This window comes from Panthera uncia (assembly GCF_023721935.1).
Source record: "Panthera uncia isolate 11264 chromosome E2 unlocalized genomic scaffold, Puncia_PCG_1.0 HiC_scaffold_19, whole genome shotgun sequence".
NCBI lineage: Eukaryota > Metazoa > Chordata > Mammalia > Carnivora > Felidae > Panthera > Panthera uncia.
The window spans coordinates 14,282,800-14,307,873 of NW_026057588.1; the positions used below are offsets into that span (position 1 = coordinate 14,282,800).

Consider the following 25,074-nt stretch of genomic DNA (forward strand, 5'->3'; position numbering starts at 1 on the left):
TGACATCAGTGAGGGGGTGAAGTGACAGCCTCTCCAAGGAGGTGACATTTGAGCTGAGCCTGGTCCAAATAACAAGAAGAAATCAGGCCTGCTCATCTCTGGGGGAAGAACGTTCCAGGAAGAGGGGGCAGCCTGTGCAAAAGGTCTGTGGCTGGAGGGCGCTGAGGGCGCTGAGGAATAGAAAGGGAGACGGGATGGCGGCGGCAGCACGAGCAAGGAAGCGGGAGGAGATGAGCTCGGAGACATTTTGCATGGATCCCCTGAGTCCTTATGGTACCTATTTTCGTCCCCACTTTCCAGATTAGGAAACTGAGGCTCAGAGAGAAACATTAAAATCACTTGCCCGAAGTTAGGAAGCAGGCCAATGGCAAAGCCAGCATGTAACCCAGAGACTGGAAGCCTACCCAGCACACCAAGATTCTCTAACTTTCTCCTGCAGCAGAATGAAGGAAGGTGGCCTGGTTACAAATGCAGCTTCCTTCCTGCCTTAGTTTCCCGCCCGACACTAAGAGCACGATTCAGTGGATCTGGGGTGGACGGGGAACCGGGACCATTACCAGCCCTCAGCAGGCTCTGACGTGGGCCGTGCTTTGAGACACCCCAGCCTCGCGCGGCTAGAGGTCGCCACCCACGAAGGGGAAATGAAATCATTTTGGGGGCCGTGCCCCGTGCTTAAAAGGTGAAATAAAGCGGAGCAAGAACAGCACATAGCAACATGCCCCTCGGTTCCAAGGGCTGCCTACATTTTACGAAACTCGTCCCAGTTAAAAATAGGTGTGTGTGAACGCACCCAGTTTGTCCCTAACAGCACGAATTAGAGGCAACCCAAATGTCCATCGGCAGGTAAACCGATAGACAAATTGTGGCATATCCACACAGCGCGATGCCACTCCGCAACAAAGAGAAATGAGCTCTCGATACGCGCCACGTGGATAAATGTCAAAAATGCGCCGGGCAAAAGCAGCAGAGGCAAAGGAGCATATATTGAATGTGAAAGCCTAGAAGTGACTAATGGAAAAGAGGGAACTTTCCTGGGTAAAGGAAAGGTTCTATGTCTCGATTATGACGGTGGTTACGTGGGTGTGTGAAGTTTGTCGAAACTCACTGAATTGGGACGCCTAAAATGGGCACAATTTATTGATATCGATTGTACCTCGGTGAAGTTGGATTTTTAAAATATGTGTGCATCTGCGCGTAGTAGGTGACAATATAAAATGTATTTCTGACTGGTGGGATGTGGTCCAAAGTGTTTGAGGGAAAAGCCACATGATCTCAGTAAAGTTCACGAAAACAGACCTAGTCTGGGGACAAGAGATGCCGGGGCCAGACCTCCAGAACCCAGCACAGGCTAACCTGGCAAGTCTGAGCTCAGTTCTCTTCTTGGGAAAGCGGGAAGGCTGGCTCCCAGAGGCACCCAGAGATGACACTTCCTGGCCTTGACCTTGGGCAAGTGATTCTACCACTCAGGCCTTGGTTTCCCTCAAATCTCCCAGCGAGATAAAGATAGGGCCCTACCTCAGAAGATAGGGCAGCCGAGGATATAATTAGATATCTCAGGAGGCCGAGGCCCTGGGCATGGGACCTGACGCAGAGTGGCTGCTTAAGGGCTCATGGCCATGGCCATGGTCTTATTAGGACCAGGGAGGAGGGGTGAGCCCAACCCATGGTGTCTGCTAAGGGGCTGGAGCTGGGGCAAGAGTCTAGGGTGAAGCTAGGCCTCCTCCCGTGGCCGAATGTCCAGCTGTCCCTATCCTTCACTACCAGCCCCAGCTGTCCGGTCCTCCCTCCCAGGAAACCGGACCCAGCTCATCAGGGTCCTATTCTGGGGCCTGGAATGCTGTGTCAGCATTTCCCAGGGCCTGGGAGGAGGAGGAGAGGGGCTAGTGCAGGGTCAGCAGACCTGGCCCAGAAGAGAGAACATCATCCCCCCAACCATACTCACAGCCCCACACCCAACTGAGCCACCGGGAGGGAGAAGTGGAAAGGACTCTGAGATAGACGGGCCCTCCCCCCTATCCTCTCCCTGTCCCCTGCCCAGTCCCCAGAAAAGCCAGCTATTCTGGGAGGGACACCTGTTGTTCCAATTCCCATCCCTGCCCCCCAGCCAGGGATCAGAGATGCCAGGAGAGACAGAGCTAGAAAGGCAGAATGAAATGCAGAGAGCCTAAAGCTAAAGAACAAAGAGACAGAGACAGAGACAGAGAGAGACAGGAAGGCAGAGATGGAGAGACGGAGACACAGAGACAACCCAAAGAGATGAATAGGGAGAGACACTACCCAGAGACCATTAGCAGCCATATTTGGCCCTCCTACCAAAAGGGAGGAGGGAAGAAAGACCTGGAACCCAAGGGAACCCCAGGAGACCCTCACGGTCTGGGAGTTCAAAGGAATTAGATGACCCAGCCCACCCCAGCCCCCTTCCCAAGAATTTAAATTAGGTCAGAGTCTACAGCAAGAAGAGAATTAGGCCTAGATGGGGGGGGGGGGGGGGGGGGGGGGGGGGGGGAACAACAAAAAAAACCCCAGAATTTATAACCCCCCCCCCCAAGGGGGGTTTCCGGGGGGGGGGGGGGGGTGTTGTCTCAGCGGCCCCTCTTCTCTGGGACAAATAGCTAATGTCAGAAGAGAGGATGGCCGAAGATCCCCCTCCCCATTCTGCAGTCCCAAATTCTTCTAATTCTCTATGGTGAGAAAGGTGAGAGAGACTGAGGGACAAAAAAAGGAGAAAGACAGAGTGACAGTCACCCAAGGGACGGAGGAATAGACCGCGAGACTCAGAGACCACGAGCAATCAGGACAGAGACACCCGGAGACAAAGAGACACTCAGAGGGACCGGAGAGATGACCCCAGAGACCCCTAGCACAGAGATACGCACCGTCCGCAGAAACTGGACCTCATCCTCGCCCTCTCCTCCGTCACCCATGATGTCGAGGCCCGAGGGGCGCGGGCTGAGATCGGGGAATAGGAAGAGGGGGCCGCAGGCTGGGCGGGTGGGCTGGGGGTGGGCTGGGGTCGGAGACCTCTGGGGCACCCGGGAGGTAGATGGAACTGCGAGGAGGACTCGCGTGCTGGACAGAGCTGGGAGGAGGTCCCCGCCCCCTCCCGGTTCCCATTGGGCCAGGACGTCCAAGGCCACGCCCCCTCACCGGAGCCCCACCCGCAGACCCCAAACCTCGGCCGGAGGTACGCGTGGGTGGGGTGGGGGGTTGTGGCGGGAGAGTCTGGAAGGTAGCTGCCCTCTCTCCACCTCCCTGGTAAGGAAGATGCCGTCATTCTCCCATTTCACAGAGAGAAAACTGAGGCTCTGAGCCGGGAAGCCGCTGCTATAGGTCCTACAGCGGAGCCGGTATGCACACCAGGTCTCCCGACTTTAAAAAGCACCATGCTTAAAAAAGCACTGAGCTAGACAGTCTGGATCCGAATCCCAGTCTCGCCACTCCCTTACGTGTCCTTGGACAAGTCACATCGCTGCTCGGCGCCTCGGTTTCCCCAACTGGTAAGGAGAATATTAATAATACGGACCTCACAGGGCTTTTGTAAGGATTAAATGAGATAATGTGTTTACAGCACTTAGTACCAGTGCACAGTAAATGTTATGGAAGTGTTGCCGACATCATCATCATCGTGATAAAATCTTTTGAGGCAGGAATAATTGCCATAGGAGGTGTCTTTCGTGGGCCTGTTGTATTTCAGACCCCAAACTAAGATATATTCACTGCATCTCGTTTGGTTCTCACACCAATCCTGCTGTTGTCCCCATCATTTACAGGAGGAAGTCAACATGCATGGTCCTCACCATGAATAATTTTAAGGACATGACTGGAATGAATGATGTAGTTCGCACAACAATCTTGTGAAGTCAGTAACTTGTGGTGCCCGTTTTACAGATGAGACAAGCTGAGCGCAGAGGGGTGGAGAGACTTGCCCAAGGTCGCACAGAGGCCGAGCAAAGGGTCTGAACCCAGAGCTAGGGTTCTTAACCGTCCCACTTTGTTGTCTTGATAGTCGCATAAAGTCTCCTGATTATAACAACAACCCAAATCCCCAGGGTGGGGCCCAGCACCCCCAACCCACGCCACTCCCAAGTTCTAACCTCCCTCCCCAGGGGCAGCCTGAGCCGCTGAGGGCCACTAGCTGGGCCATCCCTTCATGCAGCTGAGCTCCCTGGGCTTTGTAAATAGGGGAGACTTGGGGTAACCAGCTCTTTCTTGCTTCTGGCCCACCAGGGCCTGGAGGGGGCGCCGGCTCCTCCCGGTCCCCACAGGCTCCGGGGAGCTCCGGCGGAGGGGCTCTGCAGCTCCCTAAAACAGGCAGCTGTGGGGCCTGGAGCCCCAGTGCAGGACATCATACCCACCTGGGCCTCCTGTCAGTCACGCACCTTTGTGGCGCTGGGCTTCAGTTTCCTCATCTGTCACTTGGGCGAATTTGGAATAGTTCCCACAACCGGGGGTCATGGGGAAGATCCCATGAGGAAACCTTTTAGGAAAAAAAAAGGGGGGGGAACCTTTTAGAGCCTATGACATAGTAACTTACTGATACAGGTAACTTATTGATAATACTAAAATTATTGTTAACATGTAATGGTATCTATTAAGTTCTACAAAACAATACCTTGGGGGCGCCTGGGTGGCTCAGTCAGTTGAGCGTCCGACTTTAGCTCAGGTCATGATTTCGTGGTTTGTGAGTTCGAGCCCCGCGTCGGGCTCTGTGCTGACAGCTCAGAGCCTGGAGCCTGCTTCGGATTCTGTGTCTCCCTCTCTCTCTCTGCCCCTCCCCAGCTCACATTCTATCTCTGTCTCTCTCTCTCTCTCTCAAAAATAAATATTTCAAAAAAATACCTTACAGCTCAAATTACACATAAAATGTTAATGTGTATATGTTGTTATGTGTTAAATAGTTAAATATTGAAATGTTAATATCATCGTCATATATAGCACATAAGTTTGTACCATATTCTTGAATTACATGATGCATAATTCCATAATTATATATTTGGGCTAATGTAATTACACAGTCCGATATAATTATATGCTTATTATACATACATGGTATGTTAAATATTAAGCTTTTCCTTAGAATTGTATGTATAACAAAATTATTCTGTGTCATTGTGCATTATATCATAAGATATTAATAGTGTTTCTTTTTTTTTTTTTGTCAGTCATCATGCTGTGTTTTAAGACCTACCCATGCAGCTCTACGGACACCTGTTCTGTGGCTGTGGGGGCTTTGCAGAGCTCCCTGGAGACTGTCCTCAACTTCCAATCTTGCCAGACCAATAGGGTGACTCACCGTTGTTTTAATTTGCACTTCCTTGGTCAGTTACCAAGAATTTCTAGCATCTTCTCAGGTGCCTGTCAGAGTTGGGTTTGCTCACACTTGCTCACACTCTTGGCCCATTTTTCTATCAGAGCCGCTGTGTCTCTTGCTGATTTGCAGCTGCGACTTTCACATTCTAAAGATTAATTTCCCGTTGATTTTTTTTTATTTCTTTGATGTTTATTTATATTTGAATTTTTTTTTTTTTTTAGTGTTTGTTTATTTTTGAGAGAGAGACAGAGATAGAGTGCGAGCAGGGGAGGGGCCGAGAGACAGGGAGACACAGAATCAGAAGCAGGCTCCAGGCTCCGAGCTGTCAGCACAGAGCCCAATGAGGGGCTGGATGCGGGGCTCGAAACCCAGGAACTGTGAGATCGTGACCTGAGCCCGAAGTCAGTCACTTAACCGACTGAGCCTCCCAGGTGCCCCAATGTTTATTTATATTTAAGACAGAGAGAGAGAGAGAACACATGCACGTGAGTGAGGTAGGGGCAGAGACAGAGAGAGACAGAGGGTCTGAAGCAGGCTCTGAGCTGTCAGTAAAGAGCCTGACACACGGCTTGAACTCACAAACTGTGAAATCATGATCCAAGCCGACACCAGACACCTAACGCACTGAGCCACCCAGGTGCCCCTCCCCTTGATTTTAGACATTCTGAATACGTTGTCCCACTCTGCCGTCTTATCGGATATTTGTCCCATGGTGCCTTCATTAAGAGAAATCGTTATTTGGATGTTATCAAATGCATCCTTTTTCTGCCTTATGAGTTTTTGTGGTTTGCTTCAGAAGTCTTTTCCTTTGTGGTTGATGGTGTTATTGTTGGTTTTAACCATCCCTGCAGGTCTTGAGAGTTGCGCTACTGCGGTGGGGGGCGGGGGGGGGGGGGGGGGGGGGGGGGGGGGGAGGGAGGGGCTTTACTGATCTCCCTCCCTGAGACTTCTGGGGGAGGGGGAGGGGTGTGGAGACACCACAAGCTAGACTCCGCCAACAGCGTTACATCACCTCGCAGATACTAGGGAGACGGGCTGACAGACAGACAGCACATCATGGACGGCACTGCTTGAGACTGGGGTGGGGGGAGGTGGTAAAGAGGTAGGGAGAGGAAGAGAGAGAGAGGGCCTGAGAGCATACGGTATATCACGTAATGGAAAAGCTAAACAGAATGAGCTCTGTGCTTGTCTAAATGTTCTGGCATGAAAAAAAAAGTCCATGGTGACTTCTTTTAGTGAAAAAAAGAAAGGAGTAAAAATATACTTCTAAGAGAACTTTGGTTGAATTGACTAACATCCTAGGTTTGGCAGAAGCATATTAATTACTCTGACCCATTTATTCCACTCCTGGGTATCTACCTACAGAACTGCACCCTTTAACGTTCAGCAAAAGACAGGCGCTAGAATGTTCGCAGTAGCCTGAGTCACAATAGCCCCAAGCCAGAAGCCTCTCAGCTGTCCATTACGGGGAAATTGATCAATACATCATGGAATAGTCACACAAAGGAAGACTATACGATAACAAAAAGGGATAAACTACAACCAGGTATAACATGAAAGCATCACGAAAGCAGGACTAAATAAAAGAAGTCAGGCACAATAAATCATTCCATTTATCAACAGCTTGAGACTAGGCAAAACTATCCTGCTAGAAATTAGGCTACTGGTAAGTTTCAGGAGGTAGGCGCTGGGTTGGGGCTTATGCAGGGGGCTCGTGCAGGTTGGGAATGTTCTGTTTCTTGACTTCGTGACTGTCACGTAGACACATTCAGCTTATCACAATTCATCACCCTACACACGTATGATCTGCGCTTTTTTTTTTGTACGTCAACTTAAAAATATGTCAAGCATGACACACTTAGGTAAAAGAAAAAAAACATACTCGAAAGAAGAGTCTGTTTCTAGGAGCACGTATTTATGTACCTCAACAAATGCATAGCTCACAGAGCAGATGTCCCCCAGCAGTATGTGCTACGGGTCCCCTGCCTAAGAGGGACAGTGAGACGGGGAAGGGGCTCCCCAGAGGGTTTACCTCCATCTATAATGTTTTTCACAATAAAATAACAGTCTTTAAGTTTATGTCGTGATTAAATTAGTTGATTTTTTAAAGCCCCTGTAACATTGTGTGGTATACAGTAGGCGCTGCCTCAGGGTTTGTCACAATAAAGGTAATAAAAATGTCTTCTGGGACACAAATGGTCTCATTAAAACTAAAATCAGGAATAAAAGAAACATAAGAAATACACGAAGTACCGTGTCTTGTGACTTTCCACTCACACCTTTGTGTATTACATACGTGAACATGTCCTTGTAGAAATAGACTTCTGAGTACGTGTTTTCGCATAAATGTGTCATATTAGGCGTACTTAAAGAAAAAACAAAAGAACGGTTCTCATTGAAGTACGACAGCGACAGAACAGACCAGTGAGGGAACAGAGAATCTCGGGTCTCGAGACAGAAAAGATGGGGGAGATAGAGAGCCCGCTGGCCGCCTGGGGGTGGGGGCTGGCAGCACCGGAAACCTCAGCCTGAAGGGATCCCCGTGTGGGGGGAGGGGGGACCTTTGGTCTCTCCCCAGCCTCTTCCTTCCCCCTGGCCTGGGGCTGGGTGGGGAGGGGAAGTTCCTCTTTCCTTCCCAAGCACCAGAGGAGGCCCCAGCTCCCAAGGGGCTAAGAAGCTGGAGCACTGGGGAGGAGGAAGAACTGAGCCAGACTTTGGCAAGACCCCCTCCCCCCACCAGGAAGCATGAACAGGAAAGACAGCAAGAGGTGAGAGGACCCTCCCCAGGAAGACTGGGAGCACCCTAAGCGCGCCTCGGGCTGCGCGGGAAGGCCGGGGAGTACTAAGGCGGCTGGTAGGGTGTTGGGCTCCTTCAGCGACAGGAGCAGGGGCAGGGGGCACCAGGCGAAAGATGCTGCAGGGAGTCCAGAGCCGCTGGGCCAGGACTGTTTGTATGAGCCCCTGGGTCTTGTCCTCGCTGTCTCTGGAGTTTGAGCTGCTCTGTATCCTCTGCTACCCCGCCCCCACTCATCCCTGCTCCCTAGATTGGCTGTCTCTGTCCTCCCTGGGGTCCTCCTCGCTCCCCATCACAGTCGCTCCCTCGCTGCCCCCTGCCCCTGGACTGGAAACTCCAGGCTCCCGCAGGGCCCTGCCCCGGGGGAGGGGAGTGTGACGCAGGGCATGGCGGCTCCCCTGCTTCTTAAACCACTCCTGGCTGCTCCAGACGCTCCAGAGAGCAGCCGGTCCACAGGTAAGGGCCTAGCAGCTTCTGGAATGGGCATCTTGTCACCTGGGCAAGCTTGCTTTCCTGTCCTCACAGGGGTGATGGTGGCTGGGTCCCTAGCCTGGGTAGCTCCTCTGGCCTCCTCTGGCATGGCTCTGATGGGTAAAGGGGTCCCCTCCCTATAATAGCCAGCAGTTTACTGGTGGAGACCTGGCTACCTCATTTCCTGTCTGTGTGACCTTAGGTAAGTCACTTAACTGCTCTGTGCCCGGGTTTCTTCCTCCCAGAAGTCCTCAGTGAGACAGTCTGACTAGTGGTTCTCAAGCCCGAGTGTGCATCAGAACCCCCTGGAGGGCTTGTAAAACACACTGCTGGGCGCCTGGCTGACACAGTCGGTGGATCATGTGACTCTTGATATCGGGATTGCGAATTCGCGCCTCATGTTGGGTATAGATATTACTTAAAAATAAAAAAATCGGGGCGCCTGGGTGGCTCAGTCGGTTGAGTGCCCGACTTCGGCTCAGGTCATGATCTCACGTTCGTGAGTTCGAGCCCCGCATCGGGCTCTGAGCTGACAGGTCAGAGCCTGGAGCCTGCTTCCGATTCTGCGTCTCCCTCTCTCTGCCCCTTCCCAGCTCATGCTCTGTCTCTCTCTGTCTCTCAAAAATGAATAAACATTAAAAAAAAAATTAAAAAAAAAAAAATAAAAAATAAAAAAATAAAAAAATCATTAAAAAAATTTTGTGTGTGTGAGAGAGACAGAGAGCGCTCACAGAGCGTGTGCGGGGGAGGGGCAGAGAGAGAAGGAGACACAGAATCTGAAGCAGGCTCCGGGCTCTGAGCTGTCAGCACAGAGCCCGACATGGGGCTCGAACTCACTGACCCGTGAGATCATGACCTGAGCCCAAGTCGGACACTTAACCGACTGAGCCACCCAGGCGCCCCCAAAAGAAAAAGAAAAAGAAAAAGAAAAAAATAAAATAAAATAAATAAAAAATAAAAATAAAAAGTATTCAGAACTCAGTCGATACCAGCTAACCACAGTCAATACTGATTCCCTGAACCCTTATGATGCCCCTGGGACATGGCAGTGCCTTCGTTAAGAGAGTCTCTGATTTCACCCCACGCCCCAGGCCTGGCTTCTGGTTTGCCCCATCACTTTCTATCTCAAGTTCAACTTTCCCATCTCTGGCCACTTAACAGCCTGAGTGAACTAAGTCCTTTATTTAGCACTTCTGAAGAGCAAGGCATTGAATGTTCATAATAAATTCCTTGGGAAGGTCTCAGGACGACTCTCCTTTTTCATATGGGAAAACCGAAGCCCAGAGAAATGAAGTGACCAGCACAAAGTCACACAGCCAACATAAGTGTCTCTAATCCCATTTTGTGAGAGCCAAGGCCGTGCCACCCTGAATTCTGCTGCCTCCTTCCTCCACCACCCCTGACTCTCCATTACCCTCTTTCCCCAACTGGAACACGAGCCTCAGGGAGGCACAAGGCAGAGCGAGGGTTATTTTTAAACTTTCCTTGAAGCTGCCTCAGCCCCAGGGACCCTGCCCAGCTCTGAAGAGCCCTGGTGAGGCCACTTTGCCCCTGTATCTTCTCTCCAAACCCAGGGACCCGGGCTGGTGGCTAAGACTCAGGTCCCACCAAGATACTGTCTTGGGGGAGGGGTGTGTCACCTCAGTGGGGGCTCCAGCTGGGAGAGGGATGGCAGATGGGATCTCAGGGTCTGCTGCTTTCCCGAGGGCTGGGGGAGGGAGCGGGCAGTGCTTTAGAGCAAAGGGCAATTGGGAAGAGTCTCCCTGAAGGCAGAACCTGGGGAGGACAGGAATGATTCTGGGGGGGTCTTTTCCCATGATTCTCTGGGAGGTCAAGAGTCGTCCCAGGGGTCGGCCAACAGGAAGTCTCTCCAAAATGCCTTGGGACTGTATAGTTAAGGGGAATTGGAGCCAATGCCTGGAGGAAGGAGTTCTTATGATTCCCTGTAGGGTCTGTAGTAATCCTGGGGGTCTTCTCCCATGATTTCCTGGGGGTTCAGGGTGGTCTTGAGAGTCTTTTCTCCCGATTCCCTGAGGGGGGCAGGAGTAATCCTTTGAGTTTACCTGTAAGAGAGGGCTCCCATTATCTGGAATACTGCAGGGGTTTTCTCCCATGAGTCCATGGTAGGTCAGGAGGCTTCATCTGGGGCTTTGCCTTTGGGAAGCTTCTCCCATAATGCCTCGGGCCTTGGGGGTCAAGAAGAATTCTGAGGGTCGGCCCAAAGGAAGGGGTTCCCATGATTCCCTGGGGGGTGTGCCCACAGGAAGTCCCACCAGGAATGCCCAGCAAAGACAGGGGGGCGGGGCCGGCCCCGACAGGCCCGGCGCCACAAGACGTGCCCCAGCCCCCGGGAAATCAGCAAGGTCATGGCTTCCATGGCTCTGGGCATGCTGAATGAGGGCGGCTGCAGCGAAGATGAGCTGCTGGAGAAATGTATTCAGTCCTTCGGTGAGTGTCCCCAGCCTCCCTGGCCCTCAGGTGGTAAAGCACCCACCTCTCTGTAGACCTCAGTTTGGGGGGGGGCGGGAGTATAAAATGGGAGCAAGGGTGTGCGGAGTGAATCTCAAGCACTACATTAGGGATGAGAGAAACACGTGCGTTTCTTTTTCCCGAGATGTGGAGGAGGAGGAGGTCTGATGCTATTTCCATCCACACCATGACTTGCCAGGTACTGTGCTGGTCTACGCACAGCGCAGACCAGGAAACTGAGACACCCTAAGGAGTCTAAGTGGCTTGCCCTAGTTCATGCAGGGAGTCACCGGTAGAGCCGGAGTCGGAACCAGCTAGTCCAACTGGCTGTGGAGACTCTGCAGTCTTTGGCCCAGGAGCCATTTTGACACAGAGTCCCCTCCTCCCGCCCCCAGACTCAGCTGGCAGCCTGCGCCGTGGGGACCACGTTCTCAACATGGTACTGGCCATGCACAGCTGGGTGCTGCCTTCCGCCCACCTCGCTGCCCGCCTGCTGACCTTATATCCTCCCAGGGCCATGAGCAGCGGGTGGAGGGCGGAGGGCAGAGACGGGCGGGTCTGGAAGATGGGGGCAGGGTGAGCAGGCAGGTTGGCAGAGCCTTGACCGGAACTCAAGTACCAGGAAGCCACAGGGGACACACAGGAGCTGAGGCGGCTGCAGATCTGCCACCTGGTCAGGTAGGGTGGGGTCAAGAACGCTACTCCCATGACCCGGGGTCCCCACCGGCCTCTTTCCCCCCAAAACACACCTCCCGGGGATTCTCCAGCCCAATCCCCCACAGATCCAAGCCCTGCTCCCCCAAATACCGCTTCTGAGACAGCCCCGCTTTGGTTCCTAAGACCCTCCCAGTTCTGCCCCTTAGAACCCTCACTTCTTAGAGACCTCTAGCTCTGATGCCCCAAACCCCCACCTCTCGCATACCCCGGCCTAGCTTTTAACACCCCCTCACCTTGTTCTCCCCAAATTTCACTCCTCAGAGGTCCCAGCTTAGTTCCTGAGACCCGTCCACTATCCTGCTTCCTAGCAATTCCACCTCCAAGAGATCCCCCCAATTTATCTTCCACTGATCCCCCAGCCTGTGTTAAGAGGCCCCCTGTCCCACTTCTAGAGACAGCCCTAGGCTGGGGCCTCTCCAAACCCTGACCTTCCAGAGACCCCTGGCCCGAGATCCCTCAGCCCAAGAGACCTCCTTTAGAGACCTTGCCCACCCCCACCCCTGTCTGTAACCTACCCACAGGTACTGGCTGACCCAACACCCAGAGACAGTGCATCAAGAGCCTCAGCTAGAAGAGGTTATCGGGCGCTTCTGGGCCACTGTGGAGCAGGAGGGCAACTCTGCCCAGAGGAGCCTGGGAGACTCCTCCACTCTGTGAGTCAGCCCTCCCCACCCCGTTCGGCTGCCTCTCTCCTCACCCTCACGTCCTCCACCCCGCACCCATCCAGTACCCTGCCCCTCTTTGCCCCCAGCCTGAGCCCCGGGGGCCCTGGCCCCCCGCCCCCTCTGAGCAGCCCAGGCCTCGGCAAAAAGCGCAAAGTGTCCTTGCTCTTCGACCACCTGGAGACGGAGGAGCTGGCTCAGCATCTCACTTACCTGGAGTTTCGCTCCTTCCAGGCTATCACGGTGAGGACGCCCTCCCCGAGCTGGGGAGGACTAGGAGTGGGGGAGCCTCCAAGAGTCAGAGGGCCCGGGCATGGGCTTTGGGCAGGGATCTCAGACTCTCAAGATGGGTGCCAGAAGGTTCAGTAAAAGGAGTTAAGCTGACTGAGGACAGAACCCCTGGGTTCAAATCCAGCAGCCCCTCCTTATCTGTGTAACTTTGAATTCGTTTCTCAGCCTCTCTGGGACTCACGTGTCTCATTTGTAAGATGGCGGTCCCCATACCTCAGTAGATGGTCAGGAGAATTCAATTAAAATGTCCGCTTAAAAATGCTTGTCACACTACCTGGCACAGTAGTAAGTAAGTGCTCAGAATATTTTATTAATTATTAATTTATTCGGGAGGCATTGAAGTTCACTGTGCTTCAGTTCCATTATCTATAAAAAGGGGGATTTCACAGTTCCTGCCTTGTAGGATCAGTGCCCGGTCCAGAGTGAATGCTATCTGGTAGAACCATTTGAAATTGTCGTATTTTGCCATGTTTTACCTACCCAAATGATCACTTCATGTGCTTCAACCTCTATATAAGTATACTTATGGTATATATAAGTGCGTGCGTGCGTGTGTGTGTGTGTAAGTATTAGCTATTGCCATCGCCACTTCAAGGGAAGGTCACCACCAGTTCCTTCATCTGGAAATATCCTGACTGTTCACACACACATGTGCAGTACATGTGGGCATGGAATGTTGACCCCTTGAGCAGAACAAATAGAAATCGCTTTTGTGTCTCTTTGCCATTCTTCCTTTTGCTGACTGCATACCAGCCAGGTATACAGGTAGGGGCAATAGACTGGGTTCCCACCCCGACTCTCGCCTGTGCGACCCTGGGCAAGTTATCTTCTCTGTGCCTTGACAGTCTCATCTCTAAAATGTGAATAATATATTCACGGTATTCACTTCGTAGAGTTGATGTGAGGATTAAATTAGTTAATATAACAAAGGACTGAGAACAGTGCCTGACTTTATTTACATATTTCTCTTCAGAGGGAGAGGGCCACGGTGACGTCAAGGACATGTGACAGCCAGACTAGGGCCTCAGAGGTCACGACTGCTAGGGGGATGGGCGTGTGAGGGCAAGGCCGCGGCACCCCTGCCCACCCTGATGCCCACCTCACCCCCAGCCCCAGGATCTGCGGGGCTACGTTTTGCAGGGCTCCGTGCGGGGCTGCCCGGCCCTGGAGGGATCCGTAGGCCTCAGCAACAGCGTGTCCCGCTGGGTGCAGGTCATGGTGCTGAGCCGTCCCGGGCCGGCACAGCGCGCGCAGGTGCTGGAGAAGTTCATCCAAGTGGCACAGGTGAGGCCCGCCCCCAGGGACTGAGGGAACCGCCACCCGCAGTTCTCAGACCCCACCCCCCAACCCCCCTCGCATTCCTGCTGCCCGGCCCTCGGCCACAGCTGACCCGCGCGAGTGGTGACGTCATCCACATCCTGGCCCCGCCTTCTCGCGTCACGCCCACCCTGACTCCGCCCCCGAGGCCCCAGTCCCGAGGTTCTAAACCCGGACTGTGCGCTTCTTTCCTGGCCTGGATAGCGCCACGTCGAACCCGCCCCGGCACTCCCTTCCTTGGTCCTAGACGTAGCTGTTGACGATGCTCCCCCCACCCCCTTGCCCAAGTCCCATGCCCGAATATTCTGCCTACGGGGCAGTGAAAGCGTCTCTTCCATGCCCCCACGTTTGCGTCACCCTCACCTCGGTCTCTAGGCCCCAGCCGTCCCTTCGGCTGCATACTTCCCTCCCCATCACGTCAGGTCTGTCCTTGGCCCAGCCCCACTGTGTCACAACCCCTCTCTTCCCCTTCCCTAAATAGATACCTTCTCTCCTTTCTGGAGAAAAGGGAAGCCTCCTGCCCCCACCGTGGCCACGCCCCCTTGCGTACTTCCTCGCAGACCACGCCCTTCCTCTCGCGTCTTCCAACGCACTGCTTCGCCTGTCTGCCTGACTGCCTGACCGCCTGTCCGGCCCCTAAGACCTGGAGGTTCTAGTGTCTGCCCCTGGCCTCCTCCGGCTGAGTGTCTTCCACTCCTCCCTCCCCCCCCCGGGTCCCTCCCCCCCCCCCCGGGCCCCCCCCCCCCCCCCGCCCTCCTCCCCACAGCGACCTCTGCCCTGCAAACTTGAAAAAGAGGAGGATGAGACAGTTGCCCCTGATGCCCGGCTGACCCCACACTTGCCTCTCATGTCCTTCTGACCCTTCCATTTCACTCTGGCCCCATTCACCTCTGCCCGGTTCCTAACTCCTGCCCAGAGCCCAGGCCGTCTTGTCTCCCTGCCTGACCCCCAGGTGCCCAGCACCCTGACATCTGTCTGAATCCCCCACACCTGTCTAGTCCCCAAACCTGTCCAACTCCTCACACTCGCCTGACTACCCCCTCCCGCCACACTGTTCTCTGAACTCACATCACCTGCTCGCCCCCCCCCCCCGTTAATGCCCATATATGCCCATATACCTGCTTGCGGCCCACCCCTGCCTGACACATCTAACCTGATGTCCACACTGGTCCATACCCACACACGCCTGACACCCCAGCTCAACCTGGATGCTGTCATGTGAAACCCCATTTTGCCTATCCTCCATGTGACCCCACCATCTCAGCATCACCCTTCCTTCCTAGAGGCTCCACCAGCTCCAGAATTTCAACACACTGATGGCGGTCACGGGGGGCCTGTGTCACAGTGCCATCTCCAGACTCAAGGACTCCCACGCTCATCTGAGCCCTGACAGCACCAAGGTGAACCCCCACTCTTCTCTCAGGGTTCCAGCGGCCAGTTATCCTGAACCACCCCGCACTTTCTCCCAATCCCCTCCATCCACCTAGGGGCCCTGGAGCCACCTGGAGACCTTGCTCCTCCAAATCCGACAGACCCCCAGGCTCTGTCCTCTGCCTGTCTTCCTCCCTCCTCCAACATGCGTGCATCATGCTGACCCCTCTCTACTCCGTGTTTCCGGTCCTGAGCAGGACTGGAGGGAGACACGCAAGAGAGATGGTAGCAGAGAACCTGCAGTCCAGGCGGGGAGTGAAATGATGCCCCTAAGGACACCAAATTTAGGCCACCCATGGGAGGAGCATGGGTTAGGCGTGTCCTGGGAAGTGCACGGGGAGAGTGAGGTACTCTTGAGTCCAGCGTATGGCTGAAGTCAGGATCTGGCAGGAAATTAGACTGGAGATGCCCAGGGTGGGGGATCCTGTTGAGACCTGCGAGCTGAACTAAGGTGTCTGGGCTTTATCCAGATGGCAATGGGGAGTTGGGAAGGTTTGGTAATGATGACAGCACGCACGATCAGATTTCGGTTTTGGAAAAAAATCACTAGCCTGGGGAATGGGGGATACGGAGCTTTCTGAAATGGGGACCCAAAAGGAAAAGCAGTTTGGGGGAGGAGGTTGCTGAGGCCAATGGGGGACGGGAGGGGGCTCGGGGAGCTGTCCAAAATGCCATTGGACCCCTGGGAGTCCGGAACTCACGCGGGTGGCTAAGGGAGCAGAAACGGCCTCCCCCATAACATCCCCCCCACTGAAACACCCACAGGCCCTGCTAGAACTGTCTGAGCTCCTCGCTGCCCACAACAACTACGCCCGTTACCGCCGCACCTGGGCTGACTGCACGGGCTTCCGGCTGCCGGTACTGGGCGTGCACCTCAAAGACCTGGTGTCCCTGCATGAGGCACAGCCCGACAGGCTGCCAGACGGCCGCCTGCACCTCCCCAAACTCAACAACCTCTACCTGCGGCTGCAGGAGCTGGCAGCCCTCCAGAGGCAGCACCCGCCCTGCAGTGCCAATGAGGACCTGCTGCATCTGCTCACGGTGAGCCGCCCCGCCCCACCCCTGCCCAGGCTGGGCGCCCCTAGACTGCGCCTGGAGGGTGCAGGGGTTTACAGTCCTGGGCGCGAGAGCGTCTGCACCCTTGTGGCGCCCATTCCGCAGATTGGGAAACTGAGGTCCACAAGGTGAAGTCACTTGCCTACTGTCCCACAGCAGTAAAACCTGCATTTGAACCCAAGCAGCTCAGCCTCAGAACCCGTGTGTTAACGTGTTAACCACCATACTACATCCTGAGATTGAGGGTGTGCGATTCTAGCTACGTTCTATTTATATAACATAAATAACAACATATATGTCCTCCCCCCTCCTTGCCAAGGAGCTACAAATTGAGAGAGACTGGGATTCTGAAGGCCATGAGGTCTAAGACTGATTTGCAGACCCAAGACAGGACCACCAGCTACATAATTTGCAGGGCCGGCGCAAAATGAAAATGTGGGGCTCCTTGTTCAAAATTCTGAAGAATTTCAAGACGATGACAGCAGGGCATTAAATTAAATGGGGGCCCTTCAAAGTATGGGGCCTGCCTGTGAAGCTGGCCTTGCCTTGAGATGAGTGGGGCCCAAGGCCCTATGCTTTATTGATTCTAGAAGGCTATCAAGCCCAAATATTTATTGAGCACCTGCTGTGAGCCAGACACTACTTTAGGCACTTAGGCTCACAGCAGTGAGCACGTCAGAAAAAACAAAACAAACACAACAAAACGAAAAGAACAACAACAACAACAAAAACCTCCTGCTGTTCTTGTGGGGCTGACTTCCCGGTAGTGGAGAGACAGCCAATAAAACAAAGTGAGTAAATCATATGGTCTTTCGGAGGATAAGTACCATAGAGAAGGCCAAAGTAGGAACCAGCAAGGAAAGTGACAGGGGTTTACAATTTTAAAAAGGACCAAAAAAGGCCTCAGTGAGAAGATGGCATTTCTGGACTAGGGAACAGGGGTGTGGAGACTGAATGGTGGCTCGGTGGGAGAGAGGACCCTAGGAGTCCCCAGAGAAGAGGGGCTCGGGAGGAGGATGAGAGTGGGGATCCGGGCAGGGTGCAGGCCGAGGGCAGAGGCTGGAGAGGAGGGTCTGTAATGCCCTGCCCACCCGCAGCTTTCCCTGGATCTCTTCTACACGGAGGACGAGATCTATGAGCTTTCTTACGCCCGGGAGCCCCGCTGCCCCAAGAGTCTGGTGAGAACTGACCCCTGACCCCTGGCCCCGGCCCCAGCCCATGCACTGACTAACTGTGCCCCTCTGTCCCTGCCCCAGCCACCCTCCCCCTTCAAAGCGCCCCTGGTGGTGGAGTGGGCCCCTGGCGTGACACCCAAGCCTGACAGGGTCACCCTGGGTCAGCACGTGGAGCAGCTGGTGGAGGTGAGGAGGGGCCAGGAGGGAAGGTATCTGTACAGTCCCGACGCAGAGGACGAGATCTAAGACTGAGGATCATGATTTGGCCTTACTCTGCCCTCCCCATGCTCCTCTGAAGTCTGTGTTCAAGAATTATGACCCTGAAGGCCGAGGAACCATCTCTCAGGAGGACTTTGAGCGATTCTCAGGCAACTTCCCCTTCGCCTGCCATGGGCTTCACCCACCGCCCCGCCCGGGGTAAGCACTCCCGACCTCTGGGTCCCCCAAAGATGAGGATGCTGGGGTTGCCGGGACTCCCGAGTCTGGGAGAAGGGGGCCAGTCATGCTGAGGTGGTCTGTGCCCCTAGGAATGGCTCCTTCACCCGAGAAGAGCTGACGGCGTACCTGCTCCGGGCCAGCGCCATCTGCTCCAAGCTGGGCCTGGCCTTCCTGCACACCTTCCATGAAGTCACCTTCCGCAAGCCCACCTTCTGTGACAGCTGCAGTGGCTTCGTGAGCACCCTGCCCCTCTATCATCACCCCAAGTGCCCATCCCCCCTGAAGAGTCCCAAGTCCTAACTCCTTAAGTCCTGGACTCAAAAGGCCAGCCCTGCCCTGGAGGGCTCACAGTCCCCAAGTCCCAGATGATCCCCAAGTTCCAGAAAAGCCCCCAGGCTCGAATAATCCCCACATCCCGTGTAAACTGGATATACCCAAAGTCTGGATAATGCCCAAATCCCAGATGATCTCCATCCTGGATCACTGCCAAACCATGGGTATCCAAAACTGTAGATTATCTCCAAACAGAATCAATTTCCAAGTCTTTAGGATCCAGATTAATTCAGACCCTGGATAACTTTCAAATTGAAGGTATCCTCAAATTCTGGATAATGGACAGATCTCTCAATCTCCAAACCAAAACGAATTCACATACCTTGGATTACTTTTCCAAACCTATTTTTCATTCACTAAATATTTAGTGAGTACCTCCTGTGTGTCAGTCAGTTCTAGACTTGAGGGCTGGGGAGGGGGGCTCAAGCAGGCAACAGGAAACCCAATCCCTGCCCATAGAATGTACATTTCATTCATTCCAGATTTTACTTAATTCTAATATCCTAGATGACTCCCCAGACTTGCAGTAACCTCCAAATCCCTTTAATCCCCAGATCCCCCCTTAAGCCCCTAGCCTGGAGAATTTCCCAAACCACATGGTCTCCATGCTTCCAGAGACCAACCCCACCCCCATCCACAGCCCTCTCCCCTCGCCTAGGTAACCAATTCTGCTTTCTCTTACCAGCTCTGGGGCGTCACCAAGCAAGGCTACCGCTGTCGGGGTGAGTGAGGCATCAGTGGTGGGGAGGGGATCCAGCACCTACAGGCTGGGCGGCTGGGGGGCCCAGGCTGGGCCTCTGGCCGCTAACTGCTGACCTTGCCTCAGACTGTGGGCTGTGCTGCCACAAACACTGCAGAGACCGTGTGAAGGTGGAGTGTAAGAAAAGGCCAGGGGCCAAGGGCGATGTGAGCCCCCCTGGAGCCCCTGGCCCACCCACACCAGCTCCCCACGCCAGCTGTGGTAAGACCCAGGGTGTGGCAGTCCTGGGAAGGGGGCCTGGTGGATGGGGATTAACTTCAAGGTCACAAGGCCCTTCCCGTCGCAACCACGCCACCCACACCCATCACCCCACAAACAGGCACAGAGGACAATCTCTCCTACACACTATCCCTGGAGCCGGAGACAAGGCACTATCTGCGCCATGCTTGGACTCAGACAGAGCCCCCGCACCCTTCCTGGGAACCACAGACGGTGAGGAGGGACTGCCCCCCTACCGCCAGCTGGATACAGGGGAGACCAGGCCATTTGCTTGGGGGAACCAAGGCAGATTTGGAAAAGCATAGCAAAGCAAAAAGGTGAAAGAGTCCTCCCCTGCTTGGGTAGGAGAGTATAGATACTGGCTAATTTCTAATGTTGAGGGAAAAATAAAAATTTCAGTCTGGTGGGGTGGGAAGAGGGGCTAGCCACTAGTAGAACAGAAAAAGAATTCTGAGGGGGCACCCGGATGGCTCAGTCGGTTAAGCATCCGACTTCAGCTCAGGGTCGTGATCTCACAGCTTGTGAGCTCGGGTCCCACGTCAGGCTCTGTGCTAACAGCTTAGAGCCTGGAGTCTGCTTCGGATTCTGTGTCTCCCTCTCTCTCTCTCTGCCCCTCTCCGCTCATGTTCTGTCTCTGTCTCCAAAATAAATAAACATTTAAAAAAAAGAAAAAGAAAAAGAATTTTGAGGAGAAAAAAGAAAAGGACAAAGATAAGGCCGAATTCACCAGGAGCTATAATTTATGTCAGTGGAATAAATTTTACTCTTCAAAGGTACAGACCTTCAGATTGAGTTAAAAAAAAAAAAAAAAAAAGGCCAGAACATCCCTGGCGATGTTCATCCATCCACTAAACAGAAGTCTGGGTGAGGCTCCGCCCCTCGCAGTTTCTCCTAGACACCATACACTCCCCACATCACCCAATGTCTTCCTCCTTCCAGGTGCCCCTCGAACGACGGCCCTGCCCACCCAGCCCTCCACGCTGAATTCCTAGACCCTGCTTGGGTCTGACCTCTCTCACCTCCCCCACAGTCAGTCTCAAGTCCTATTCTTCGGCCTCCAGCAGGACCCCCAAAGGCGTCACCTCCTTCGCATCCACACTGCCTTCAGCGAAGAGTTTGTCATTTCTTACTCCAAAAGTTTCTTCTTTTGCATCAGAGTGCCTACAACCTGTATTCTGTTTTCCTGCACTTAGCATCTGTGTGGTTTCATGGTGGATATGTTTAGACCTAAGTATCATCTCACCGAGTCCTTACATCTCCATTTTACAGATGAGGAAACTGAGGCCCAGGGAGGTTAAGCTGCTCTCTAAGGTGGCAGAGCTCCTAAGTGTTGGAGGCAGGACTCAAACCCTGGCCTTCTGTCTGCCTCTAAAACGGAAGCTCCTTACCAATATGCTACACTGACAGCATGGGTCAGGATGGGAGGGGATAGGCTGGGCAGAGTTCCTAACTCTGGGGCTCCAGAGACAGGAGAGAAGGCTGGAGTAGAGATGGAACAGGGAGCCTGTGAACACCTGAGTCCCTCCTCTGCTCAGAGCCCTTCCACGCCTCGGTCTCACTCGGGGAAAGCCAGAGTCCTCACTGTGGCCCACCTCCCACAATCGATTTGTCACCTCTCTGACCTTACCTACTACCACCCACCCCCTTACTCATCCTGCTTCAGCTACACTGAACCCTATGGTCCCTGAACGTGCCAAAAATACTCCTACCTCAGGGCCTTTGCAGTGGCAGTTCCCTCTGCCTGGAGTGCTCTTCCAGAGGCCTCCATGGCTCCCTCTTTGGGACTTAGCTCAAATGTCACCTTCTCAGTGAGGCTCCTCTGACCATACTCGAAGTTGCAATCCACCCCCAGTCCTGCTCCTGTTTTCCTGCTTTGTTTTTTCCCCAAAGTCCTTTACCCATCTGACAAACAATACTTTTTTACCTATTTATCTTGTTGAATGTCTGCTCCTCGTCACCAGAAATGTCAGCTCCAGGACAGCAGGGGTTTTTATAATCTATACTTTTCGCTACTGTATTCCTGGTGCCTAGAATGGGGCTGGCACATGGTGGGCACCTGAGAACTGTTCGTCCAATGCCAGCATGTCTCCTTCCCTATGCCCATAGGAAGGGAAAGATGTGTTGCTAAAGAGCAAAGGACTATGAGGGTCAGAGCAACAGGGGCCTGTTGAAACCCAGTGGACATAGACACCCCTACCCCTTCTCAAACCTGAGCACCCCTGGCCTGACCCCACAGAGACAGGTCCTACAGCTGTCATAAATTAAATTTATTTTCTAGAGAACGTGGTCCTTGCTGTTGAGTGGTGGATGGGGGAAGGACATCTGGAACCTTAGGAACAGAGGATGTGGGGCCTGGGAGCCAGATGCCAAGATAAACTCTCAAAATGACTCCGCGAGGATTGGCAGAGAGGATCCCCCCCCCACTCAACCACCAGTTCCCCTTTACTTCTTCTTCTTCTTGCGACCCCAGCTCTGGCGGCCTGCCTTCCGCCCACCTCCGTCCTCTCTTCTGCTCTGCCAGCTGGGCATGGGAGCCTCCAGCTCATTTGGACGGCCCCCTCGGTCTGGCACGTTGCCCATAAGCACCTGAGAGTTGATCAGATTTGAGGTTCAGGGAAGAAAGATGAACACGGAGACCAGAGAGCCAAGTGTGAAGGCCAAAGATGCTGGGGCCCTTCCCTACCCCCAGGTGCCCACCTTGTTGATGGCACAGCAGGTCCCTCGGCGGGCAGCCTTGCTGGTGGCTGGGACAAGACGAGACAGGTCCGCTCGGGCAGCCAGGACATGCGCGATGGAGACATCTGATTCTGGGCTCAGAGCCTCCCGAATTGGGATCAGCACTACCTTCATGGCTTCTCCTTGGGCCTGGGGAGGGGGGCATGGAAAAGGTGCCCAAGAGCCCTCCCCAGGTGGCATCTGCCATCTTGGAAGCATCTCTTTCTCCACTTAGGGTCTCACCCCCCACATCTCTAAACAAGAGTTATGTATAGTTCCGAAGACACTCCCAGCTCAAAGCTGGGAATTCTAGAATGTCCTGGGCCTCTAGATTTTAGAATGCCCTGGAGGCCCTGCCATTCTAGAGCCCCAAACCTTACAAGAATCTAAAAACCTGGTATAAGGAAATATTCCTGGCCTTCGTTCCTCCTCCCAGTACTGGTAGCCCACACAACCGGTCCTCCCTGCTCCTGCCAAGGTCCTCTATGCCCACACCTCTGCCCGATCGCTCCAGTGGAAGGCAGATGTTGTGAGGTCCAGGCGCTTGAGGAGAAGGCAGCGGCGACAGCAGTACTGATCTCTCAGCCTTTGGCACAGAGACTCCAATGCCTCCTGGGAAAAAGGCCTCAGTCATGCCAGGGGTCCCCCTGACTCTCATCTCTGGGTGAGGACGCTGTTGGCATACAGCCACACACAGTCTTACCCATCTGGGTGCGTCCAGCGGGTTGCTGAGGAGGGGCTGCAGGAATCCTGGGGGCAGGGAAGGCAGCAGCTCAGAGATCTGACGGGAGAAGGAGGAGTCTGAGGTTGACGAGGCAGAAACCAGATGTACTTTCCGTGCATTCCAGTTCCCCATGGTCCTGAAGACCCAGGCGTCGGAATCAAGAATGGTGGTCACTGCTCTAGAAAAATATCCCCGTGGCTGGGGCACTCCTGCCAGAACCGCTTTTGGAGAAAGGACTCCCCCTACCACAAGGAAAGTGGGGTGGCCCCGGTGCGGAAGGGACTCCAGCTCTCTACCTTGTCATGCAACTCCCACAGCAGCCGGCTGGCAGCGGTCCCAGGCGTAGGTCTGGGCAGCCCCAGAGCTTGGAAGGTAAGGACCAGTTCCTGAACCACGTCATCTCCCTCCTCTGCCACTTCCCCACAGGGCGGTGCGGGGCTGGAATCCAGCCGCGGGTACAGACGGAGGAGGCGGGCAGCCTGGAGTTCTGAACAGAGAAAGCCTAAAAGAAGGAAAAAGGAGCGGTGCAATCAAGGAGAGCTGCCACCCGACCCACCGACCCACCGGGGTCAGAAAGTTCCATCTGCTTCTCGCCTTCTAGTTCTCCGCACCTAGAACCCCGGCTCTACCTCCAGGATAAGCTCCACCCACTTCGAGACCCTGTCCCCCGCTCGCACTTCGAACCCGGCCCACATCGGAAACACCTGGCCCGCAACAGCAAACCCAACCCACTCAAACATCAGGCCTTTCTCGTCAAAATTCTAACCCCACCACCTCCAACCCTCCGGTTCCGCCTCAATTCTGACTACGCCCCCTTGGGGGAACCCTGGCTCCACCCCAAGGTGCTGAGCCCGCCCCTCTAGAGGCTGTAGCCTCGCCCACTTCCGCATCCTGGGCCAGCCCCCGGCTCACGCAGCAGGCGCAGGCACGCGCCGCGCTCCCGCAGCGCGGCCGCGCAGTCTCCGCCGCAGAGCGCGCGGTCCGGGCAATGCAACTCCCGCAGCAGGTCGGCCAACTGTCGCAGGAATGCCTCCTCTGCGCCGGGGCCTGCAGGAGGCGAGACACGTCAGGGCGCGGCGGCGACCTCCGCGGCCCCACCCCTCCGGGCTGCCCGCTCCACACGTACCGTCGCCGGCCCTCAGCACCTCCGCGCTCTCCTCCCGCTCCCGCTCCAGGGCGCCCAGAGTGGCCAGCTCCGCCGCCAGCCGCGCGCACAGCGCCCTGAAGTCTGGACACGAGGTGCCCAGCGACGTCGCCCCCGAGAAACCCTCATACCTGTGGCGGGGCCGAGGCAGCGGGAGGGGCTGGAGAGGTCAGTAGGAATTTCTGAGGGCAAACCTGTCCCCTCCTGTGCCCCTAGCCACCACCTCCCCCCCGTTCCCCTTACCCTAAGGCTTGCAGGTCCCGGGCCACAGCGACCCACTCCCGCGCTTCCGCCTCCGCCCCCTCCATGAAAGCTTGCCTGTTCTCCAGGCGCGCGCCCCCTGCCGGCCGGAGGGAGGCCCCGCCCCAGGAGCGGCGTGCGCGCCCGGCGCCCTGCTGCGGCTCCGTCCAGTCGGCCCCTAAGGGCCTTCGGCGTTCCGATTGGTGCAGGAGGCAGTAGGGCCCGCCCCCAGACCTGCCGGCGCGGAGACCTAGAGCGCCGCCCTTCGGGTAACTCAGTCAGGACCGTGGAATCCCCCCAGCTCTGTGAATCCCGCGCGTGCGTTCAGGATCCCAGCTGTCGCGACAGGCCAGCGGGTGTCGCTATTGCTGCAGCTTAGAAACTTCGGTTTCCTTTTTCTCATCCTCCCTCAGATGCCCTCTGCTCTTGAAGCACCCTAGACCAAGTGTTGTCCTCCCAGCTCCGCTCCAAATGCAGAAACTTGTTTCCACCATTCCACCCCCTCACACACGCACCCCCAACAGAGCGAGGCCCTCCTTCTCATCGATCACGATGCGGGAGTTGGGCCCTCACCCCTCTGGCTCCCTAGGCCTTGGAAAGGGAGCAGGTGCAATATCCCGTCGTGATTAAGAGATTGCACCCTGGGTTAGGATTAGGGTTTGAGTCCACCACTCACCACCTGTGTCTCCCTGCCATATTGCTTCCTAGCTCTACAAGGATAAAACTAGTCGTGAGAATGAGTCCTGTACGTACATGTTTAGCAGACATCCCGGGGTACTCAGTAACTAACAACATATATTGAATATT

At 54.7% G+C, this 25,074-nt stretch overlaps 2 protein-coding genes across 7 annotated transcripts; one reads left to right on the top strand and one right to left on the bottom strand.

The window, feature by feature from the left end:
* Nucleotides 1–7,893: 7,893 nt before the first annotated feature.
* On the top strand, nucleotides 7,894–21,726 carry RASGRP4 (RAS guanyl releasing protein 4). Of its 6 annotated transcripts, none has more exons than XM_049621002.1 (16): nucleotides 7,898–8,079; nucleotides 10,840–11,024; nucleotides 11,441–11,546; nucleotides 11,661–11,723; nucleotides 12,284–12,415; nucleotides 12,556–12,667; nucleotides 13,826–13,999; nucleotides 15,316–15,432; nucleotides 16,229–16,504; nucleotides 17,617–17,697; nucleotides 17,776–17,880; nucleotides 17,993–18,111; nucleotides 18,222–18,366; nucleotides 19,151–19,187; nucleotides 19,292–19,426; nucleotides 19,545–20,365. In XM_049621002.1, the coding sequence occupies exons 1-16, from the start codon at nucleotides 8,057–8,059 to the stop codon at nucleotides 19,763–19,765; spliced, it is 2,031 nt and encodes a 676-aa protein (XP_049476959.1). In that variant the 5' UTR covers nucleotides 7,898–8,056; the 3' UTR covers nucleotides 19,766–20,365. The 6 variants fall into 6 exon arrangements, with proteins under 6 accessions (XP_049476955.1, XP_049476959.1, XP_049476957.1 ...); XM_049621000.1 differs by having other exon boundaries at nucleotides 7,899–8,079; nucleotides 12,514–12,667; XM_049620998.1 differs by having other exon boundaries at nucleotides 7,894–8,079; nucleotides 12,514–12,667; nucleotides 19,292–20,365.
* On the bottom strand, nucleotides 21,697–24,345 carry FAM98C (family with sequence similarity 98 member C). The gene is made up of 8 exons (XM_049621005.1): nucleotides 24,271–24,345; nucleotides 24,010–24,158; nucleotides 23,796–23,930; nucleotides 23,180–23,385; nucleotides 22,863–22,940; nucleotides 22,655–22,771; nucleotides 22,142–22,309; nucleotides 21,697–22,030 (listed from the first exon to the last, which is right to left on the bottom strand). The coding sequence occupies exons 1-8, from the start codon at nucleotides 24,333–24,335 to the stop codon at nucleotides 21,887–21,889; spliced, it is 1,062 nt and encodes a 353-aa protein (XP_049476962.1). The 5' UTR covers nucleotides 24,336–24,345; the 3' UTR covers nucleotides 21,697–21,886.
* Nucleotides 24,346–25,074: the final 729 nt, after the last annotated feature.

What these genes read in the sequence shown, in the direction of transcription:
- RASGRP4 (XM_049620998.1), top strand. Translation starts at nt 8,057, where the DNA reads ATGAACAGGAAAGACAGCAAGAG. An exon ending in AACAGGAAAGACAGCAAGAG is followed by an intron (nt 8,080 to 10,839) that starts GTGAGAGGACCC and finishes GTGTGCCCACAG; the next exon opens with GAAGTCCCACCAGGAATGCC. An exon ending in CACCCACCGCCCCGCCCGGG is followed by an intron (nt 18,112 to 18,221) that starts GTAAGCACTCCC and finishes CTGTGCCCCTAG; the next exon opens with GAATGGCTCCTTCACCCGAG.
- FAM98C (XM_049621005.1), bottom strand. Translation starts at nt 24,335, where the DNA reads ATGGAGGGGGCGGAGGCGGAAGCGCGGGAGTGGGTCGCTGTGGCCCGG. An exon ending in TGTGGGAGTTGCATGACAAG is followed by an intron (nt 22,941 to 23,179) that starts GTAGAGAGCTGG and finishes TTCTCCCGTCAG; the next exon opens with ATCTCTGAGCTGCTGCCTTC. An exon ending in CCTGCTGTGCCATCAACAAG is followed by an intron (nt 22,031 to 22,141) that starts GTGGGCACCTGG and finishes ATCAACTCTCAG; the next exon opens with GTGCTTATGGGCAACGTGCC.